The 8,173-nt window shown below is 29.5% G+C and overlaps 1 protein-coding gene across 1 annotated transcript; it reads right to left on the bottom strand.

Moving 5' to 3' along the window:
* Nucleotides 1-26: 26 nt before the first annotated feature.
* LOC111038690 (leucine-rich repeat-containing protein 15-like) lies at nucleotides 27-3,255 on the bottom strand. The gene is made up of 5 exons (XM_022321902.1): nucleotides 3,006-3,255; nucleotides 2,780-2,913; nucleotides 2,369-2,628; nucleotides 1,137-1,262; nucleotides 27-189 (listed from the first exon to the last, which is right to left on the bottom strand). Exons 1-5 carry the CDS (start codon nucleotides 3,253-3,255, stop codon nucleotides 27-29), a joined length of 933 nt encoding a protein of 310 aa, XP_022177594.1.
* Nucleotides 3,256-8,173: the final 4,918 nt, after the last annotated feature.

The raw sequence follows: 8,173 nt of genomic DNA, 5'->3' as shown, positions 1-8,173 counted from the left end.
TAGTCGATAACAATATTTGCCGCCGTTCATCGAATGGGCACTCGAGGTGTGAGCTTCACCATGCTCGCCCATTGGCCATCGCACAAGTCCTCAAAGGTCATGTCTTCGACGGGCTTACCACCCAGGTCCCTGGGACCACGACACGTCGGGTTCGAGTCCCACACTTTTTGCCGGTTCGCCCTCAGCCATCTGCCGATAGATAAGTAGTAAAAAACATTAAGATATTAAGTTCCATCGTAATAATATTATTATTTTTTTTAATTCACTACACTGTCACAAAATGTGTCAATTTAAATGTAATTTATATTATTTTTTTTAACGGATCCGACTAGGCGTGTATTGTAACAACAAGCTGCGGCTAAAGCTGAAAAAACACTAATCGTGGTTTTGTTTTATGGTTTTATATTATACTTATACCTACGACCTATCTCTGACGAACAACGCATTACTATATTATTATGTCTTACACACAAGCGTATTGGTAATATTGATGTATATACATGTACTATAGTATATATACATGATATATCTTACTCATTGTAATCTTAAAAAAATTGAACACCAAACAGCTGCTGGTTCGTCATACTGTTAAAAATATACAGGTACCTGCTGTACGTTTGACAGTAAAATTATTTTATCAATTCGATAAAATATTGTAAACGCAGATTACTGTTTTCTATTTATACAATTTTGTAATCTGTAACGGCGGTAACGCGGCTAGCAGACATTTTTCATTTTCTAGTGTACAACTGCACATTATAATCAAACCTTGTGCGGTGTCGCTTGTCGAGTCGAATAACTGTTGTATTGAATCATACTAAAATTATTCAAAAGTTTTCGGTTTGCGCATTAAGAATTATTAATTTTTGTTCGCTTAACAATATTATTTGACACAATTAATAGAACTTCGTGAATTAACTATTACGCACACTAAACATATGCTATTACATAGTTTAATAAATTGGATTCACACCAAAATGGATATCGAATTAATCAATTAATTCGTTCGTACTAGGTAGGTGCAACTATGTCAATTCCTATGTGACGATGTTATGCGTAATTCTGAGGTGCTCAACTAACCAAAATGACAAACAATTAAATAAAACTCAATCTATCCAAATCGTAGACATTATTACCTAGCCAAGTATAATATTGTGCAATCGCAATGCCACGGGTTCTTTGAGAGTTTCAGAGATTCCAACTTTGGTAGGTGATCAAAACAATCGTTTGGTAGAAATTGGAATTTATTGCTGTCGATGTGTCTAAAAAATAAAAACATTTTCGATTATTTGTCATTCTATTTCAACTACACAAGCATGTTTCATAAAAAATAATACCTAAGGGTATGTTAATATTAAGCATAATTTATTTATTCGTTTAGTATTGAATCAGTAGACATAATATACATGTATTAATATTTTAATGCATAAAAAGTTTTGAAAATAATAAATAGTTCCTCTGAACAATGTCGAGTAGGTACAGTGCCATATCGACTTAAGATAACGTGAAATATGTCTAGAATTCCACTCAAAAGCTATCGATATGCCTTTCGTTAATTATTATCACATTCCAAGGACATAGAATCACTTTTTAGTTTTGTTGTTATTAAAATATAGTAGCAAACGATGATTAATCGATCGGTCAATTAATATAACACTAGTGTGTTTACTTAATTTTTCAAAATGTTAATTTTATAGACACTCGGTTTATTGTACGATGATAATATCATAACATGTCAAAAGTGAAATTATTCACTGTATAGTGGATTCGAGTGTAACTCGTCATTGAGTAAATCACTGCAATTTATGATGTGTTAGATACTATTGTAATCAATGACTGTATATGAAAAATGATTCTAAGCTAAGGAAGCAGGTGGATTAGCAAATGTGTACAGTGTACATATTTGATAAATATTACTAAGGATAGCAATGTAAAATATATTTTATATTATTATTATCAATATTTTTTTTTAATTCTGTAGATTGAACTAATTGTTGATAAAAAAAAACATATATATTATATACATATATATATATATAGTACATAATAATATGTACCTCTAACTTGTATTAATAGAAAAATTCCATAAAATAAGTTCATGGCATAAATAGTTTAAAATTAATTTTAAATATTTTAAACCTTCATTGTGCAACATTGTAACATGAACAATATTTTCAGTCGTTTAGATTGATATTTTATGAATTATAACAAAATAATTAAAATTGTTATTTTACCATAATTTATTTTGTGAGATATAAACTTATTATTATACGTATTCTTTTTATGCTAAGGGTCATAATTAGTATTATGATATGTATTCGATAGTTATGATAGTAACTAATAATACATTTGTAATTATTGAACTTACAGCTTTCTGAGATTCATCAACGGTTCAAAAAGCTTGTCACCAATAACCTTTAGCACGTTGTTGTTGAGAAATAGCGACGAAAGATTTTTCAAACCATAAAAGCTGTTGACGTCCAACTGTTGGATGTTGTTTGAGAAGAGGTAAAGTTTTTCGAGCGACGCTAAATTCTTGAACGTCCGTTCCGGTATGAATTCCAAGTAATTTTGACCGAGATGTAGTTCGTTCAAGGCTACCAAGTCGGTGAACTCGTTGCCGTTAAGCTACATGTTGTGCGTTAACAATTTAATAATATTAAGCCACAAGCAGAAACAAAAAGTGATGGGTCATGGGTATGATAATATTGTTGTTTTAGTCACGACCATTATTATAATAATAATTAGTTACGATGATATTAAATCACTTATCACTCACTAAATTTATCCAGTTTTCAGTCAAGTCCAGATACACCAATCTACGCATGTTGTTGAACAGTCCGGGACGAATAAATGATATGCGGTTGTTCCTCAATGACAAGACTTCCAAATACTCGACGTCATCAAACACCCCTAAAAAACCCACGTAACAACGCCATCATGATTTAAAATCCGTAATTTGAGTACTTAACCTTGCGGTTATTGCAATAGATTTTTGCATTTACCCAACGGCAACTGTTGCAGTTGATTTTCTTGCAATTTCAACCGCTTAAGTGACGAAACGCCTCGGAATATGTCGGACGATATCTCCAACAATGAGTTCGCCGACAAGTCTAGGTCTTCCAGTAGGCTGAGATCTTTGAATATCGACTTTGGAAAGACTTCTATCTTATTTCCGTACAGATGCAACAGCACCAAGTTTTTTGTCGATTGAAACAACGTTTCCGGCAGTTGTTTTATATGGTTCATCGACATGTCTCTGTGTGTACATACAATATGGTTCAAACTGGTTACACGCTTACACTGTGTATCGATCTTAATATTATTATAAAGCGTGACATATATGAGTGTACAAAGTACATAATACTTTTATCGTATACCAATATTAGATTATCGTCAGGTAGGTAGATAAGATAGATATAGGTATCAAATAATTAGCGAGACAATTTGGGAATAGTAAAATATCTCTATAAAGATTATACTTGGCAATTTATAACTATTGTAGGTACAACATTTCCAATAAAATTCACATAATTTACCCGTTCTTAAAAACCTATATTATGTAGAAATATTATGTCAAGACATTAGCAAACAATTTGGGAACGGGAAATAATCACTGTTCAATGCCCATGCAGATTAGTATACTTTTTACTTTGAATTTTGTAATTACTGCGGGTTGTTTTTTAACATGGTTTACCATGTTAAAAAAACTGAGAATCGTTAAAGAAAATAAGTCGAATCACGATTTTGAAAGCTCATAAAAATGATTGGCTCTATAAATCGAAGAAAATAAATTTGCAGCCCATAACCGTAAATAGTATTCAGTGAAGTTTTGGTAATTATAAAATATTATGATTCGTGATACAGTTATGCACCGTAGCAATGGCTTGCAAAATATAAATTTATTATCATAATAATAATAACATACCTAATAAATAAAAATTTTTATCAAAAAAAAAAGTATAAAAGTTAATTAATATATTATGCGAGAAAATACATTGCGTTAAATTTCAATAACATCGCGGGGTAAGCTTTTTCTTCTTAAATACATATTCAATTAAATTGTGTCAACTCTGCGAAATGTTCGATGTGAAAAAATAATATTGTATTAATGAAATATTATAGAGTGTTCAAACAAGATCACACATTGCTATCTGTCTCGTATGAAGAAGAGTAGATCGATAAACCGACACATCAATCGTATTAGTCAACAATGAGCATGAGACAAAAAAAAAATAATATTCAGTTAGTATAATGACACCAGATGTATGTTTATCGATGCAATAGCTTTCGAATGGAACAGATAAAGAAGAAAAAAGTACTACATAGTACATTATAATATTTCGTCAAATCGTCAATGAACTCTGAAATATGCTGAAGTAGTCGAAACATGTTATTTAAATTGTATGACTAAATATGCACAATTAATATTATTATATTATTATAAGCTAAAAACATTTCAATCCGAATACTTAATTAATTTGTTAGTAACTTATTCACACGGAACTGAGCTATCTTCTTGACTACCGAAACAAATATACGAAATGCACAAAGTCCTGTTAATAATACTGTGCCTTAATAAGCAGTTCCATTATAATACACCATATTATTATAAAATAACTTAAATTCAAACTAGTCTATGAATTATTCACTGAAATTTTACACATTCATCTTTATCATTCGAGGATACGTAGTAGTCACCTTATACAATTATTACATTTAAGTATATTGTCATTATATTTATTAGTAATTTATTCAAAAATTTCAAACATAATACAAGTATTTACCTAATAATAATTATTATGTATTTATTATCGTCACGTATTATCACGATGGAGTTAGTAAATATTTTAAATTTGTATTTATTAAACTCAATAATTATGCAAAGTAGAATCTCAATAACTTATAATTAAAACTGGGAACATAGATGAATATTAATTATTCAAACGTGTGAAATCATATTCATAACTATCTATTACTCTTCATCGAGTGTAATAAATTGGATCAAAATATGTACTGTTTAACGCTTTGGTGTTATTTTATAACGAAAACTAAAAATAAAATAATAATACATTCGTTTCTATATTTATGATGAAAGAATAGAAAGAACTATAATTTATTTAAATTCACAGTACGTACTGTATAATCTTACATGCAGAGAAAATTGTAATAAAACTGCAATTTGAAAGTTTAAAATTCGTTGAAAAAATAAATTTTAAATCGTAATGATATTTTATCACGGTTAAACAGCAATAGGTATTATATATTTGACACCCTTCAAACTGCCTTCACTGCCTACGCGTTATATTACAGTTTTTTAATGTATAAAGTTGTGGTGTATATAGCTGCAAATGAAACGATTTATGCAAAAAACCAATTATATAACGATAAACATAGAACTGGTTTAAAAATTTTAATCGGCCTTTCTCCAATCGTTCATTCACTTTTTTCGTCATACATTTTTTTCTAGTAGTAGCTTATTTGCCGATTTTTCATTATCTCATAATATTTTCTACTGAGTATATAGTGTGTATATCAGTATATGCACAATGTTATTATTATATGCACAGTAATTTGTGTGTAAGGAAAAAACGAATATCATGATAATCAATGAATTACTAATGTTTAAAGACGATGCCATGTTTTTCTGGCAAAACTAGCGAAAACTGCAGTACAATATTACTCGGTATAGTTACTTTTATATGATTAAACTCATTTAGTCATACTCAACTAGTTTGACTCATCGAAATAAAAATCAGTCATGACGTATTAATTATCTATACTTCGCGAATGTGAAAACAACAACAAAACACACATAGGTTGTGCGTGAAGAGAGACTGATATTATTTAATGAGAAAATATAATATTTCAAACCATTATAATAATAGTGCGAAGAGCGCGATGTAGAAAGTTAAACGTATTTTAATTGAAATGGTGTCACAATAAATATGTTATCAGGAAGTAATAGTGTATATAGTATTGATAAATATACATACATAAAACAGTTGCATGTAACACCGTACAATTAAAATATGAGTTCAATTACTATTATGATTATATTCACTCACGTAATCGATATATTTTATGAAATGGATGGTTACTTAATTATTCATGAAAAAGTGGGGACATAAAAAAATATGAAATTTGAAACGCTGGAAATGTCGTTCCAATACCATTATTAATGTATTGTTACTATTTAATTTTAATTGATTTGGCTGAATAAATATATTATTATTATTAAAAAATACATTAATTGTCAACTTGGTAGCAAAGAGCTATATATTTTTTGAATACCATTCTTATAGAATTTATCGTTTTTAATTTGGCGAGTTACAGCTCTTTGCGTATCTTGATAATAATATTATGTAACAGTATTTAGATCAATTACCTTGAAATTATGTAATAAATCAATACACGATATTATAATTTGTATTAATACCTATTACTCGCTTATCATAATATATTATTATTATTAAAAAGTTTCAAGGAAATAAACCTATAAATCATTTGAAGAAAAAAAAATACTATTTTGTGTGTTAGAGCACAAGTCATGTCATAATATAATAATATAGTATACATAATACGAAATGAACATGATGAAGTTATTACTATCAATAATAGAAAAAAAAACTTACAATATCTGTATTTTTGTGTTTCTTTTGAACAACAATGGCACTTCGATCAAGTGATTCCGATGAAATCTCCTAAAACGTTGAGTACCAAACGATTTATTATTTTTACACTATTGACAATGTACACAAAATGGTATTAAATTAAATTATATAATATTATATTACAGTTTTGTGAGGTTTTCCAGCGTGTTGAAAATGGCTGTGGGCACAAAGTCGATGTCGTTGTCCGTCAGGTCCCTAAAACGTACACGTAAGCAAGTTATTTAGCATAGCGCTCGGGCGCAACACACACGTATTACACCGTGGTACATAATTAATGTAAGGGAATTCCACTTACAGTTCTGTTAAGTTTGTCAGTCCCTTAAACGTGTCTTTGTGCAGGGACACTATACTGTTGGTGCTCAGATCTCTAAAAAAATTATAAACGTTGGTCGGCGTAAAAATAAAAAATAAAATATCACCACATGAGACGATGGATTATTTTTTCAACACAGACTACTAATCTCATAATATCGTATGTAATATTATATACGTTCTAAAATCGATCGACATTGATTCATTTGACAGCAAACAACTGCCAGATCTAAAGATTCTTGATTTGTTTTTGACTGCAAATGTTGAATATTTATCCCTTTCCAATTTATTGTTATTTATTTAGCTAATAGTAGAGCGAGTGAAACAAGGATAAACGATTATCGAAGTAAAATTTGTATTATAAAATATATACTCAATATCTATATTCCGAAGTAGGTAGGTCTCATAACTTTAATCTGACAATTTATCGTCTCGTACTCTTATTATTACTCACATGTAGGACTCTGCACTGACCGAATAATGTTAAATAAATAAATAACACAATATTATTATTATGATAAAATGTAAAGAGGTCAATAGAAACTACTTCTAATCAGGAATAAACATTTCTCAATCGTTCGTTTATTTATTTATTTAATTTTTTTTTAATACAGATCGAGGCGTGTTTAAAGTGTTTGATCCAAATGATACAATTTTTGAGATCACGAGCATGATTTTTTTGTTGTGCATACACATTTTGAGTTTTTTTGACTGTTGCACAATTATTTGACGATGCCAACAATGGAAAACGCCTTAGACATAATACGATTTTTTTATGTTGTGTACAGCAAATGTGGTTTAAAAATAAAAACTGCAATGAACATTGATAATAATATTATTTAGTATTTACAACAACAGCATCTGTGGAACATAAACATTTTTTTCTTTCTTCTGGGGGCTAATAAGCGTATACTTAGTACTAACCTACCTATATTTAGTCATAATTTCACATTTCTCATATACACATAATATAATACCTATACTATTAAAGTCGCCGAGTCAGTGACCTCGTTCGACGAATTATTGTTGTTTAATGTGTTTTTAAACGTTCCTCCGTGTCTAAAAAAGTGCGAATTTGCCGAGAATGTTTCGAAACGATAGTCCGATATTATTTAATAATCAGCATTGGCGCATGATGATAAAAATTCAAAATATTATTATACGTTGAATGCTGTGTGGAAGGGGAT

This window comes from Myzus persicae, unplaced genomic scaffold (genome assembly GCF_001856785.1).
Source record: "Myzus persicae strain clone G006 unplaced genomic scaffold, MPER_G0061.0, whole genome shotgun sequence".
In the NCBI taxonomy this organism is placed as follows: domain Eukaryota; kingdom Metazoa; phylum Arthropoda; class Insecta; order Hemiptera; family Aphididae; genus Myzus; species Myzus persicae.
This window is presented reverse-complemented; position numbering and strand designations above follow the sequence as displayed.

Coding starts and splice junctions, on each gene's coding strand:
- LOC111038690 (XM_022321902.1), bottom strand. CDS start 3,255: ATGTCGATGAACCATATAAAACAACTGCCGGAAACGTTGTTTCAATCG. Junction 1,263..2,368: donor TTGATGAATCTCAGAAAGCT/GTAAGTTCAATA, acceptor TTTATTTTTTAG/ACACATCGACAGCAATAAAT. Junction 190..1,136: donor ACAATATTATACTTGGCTAG/GTAATAATGTCT, acceptor ATCTATCGGCAG/ATGGCTGAGGGCGAACCGGC.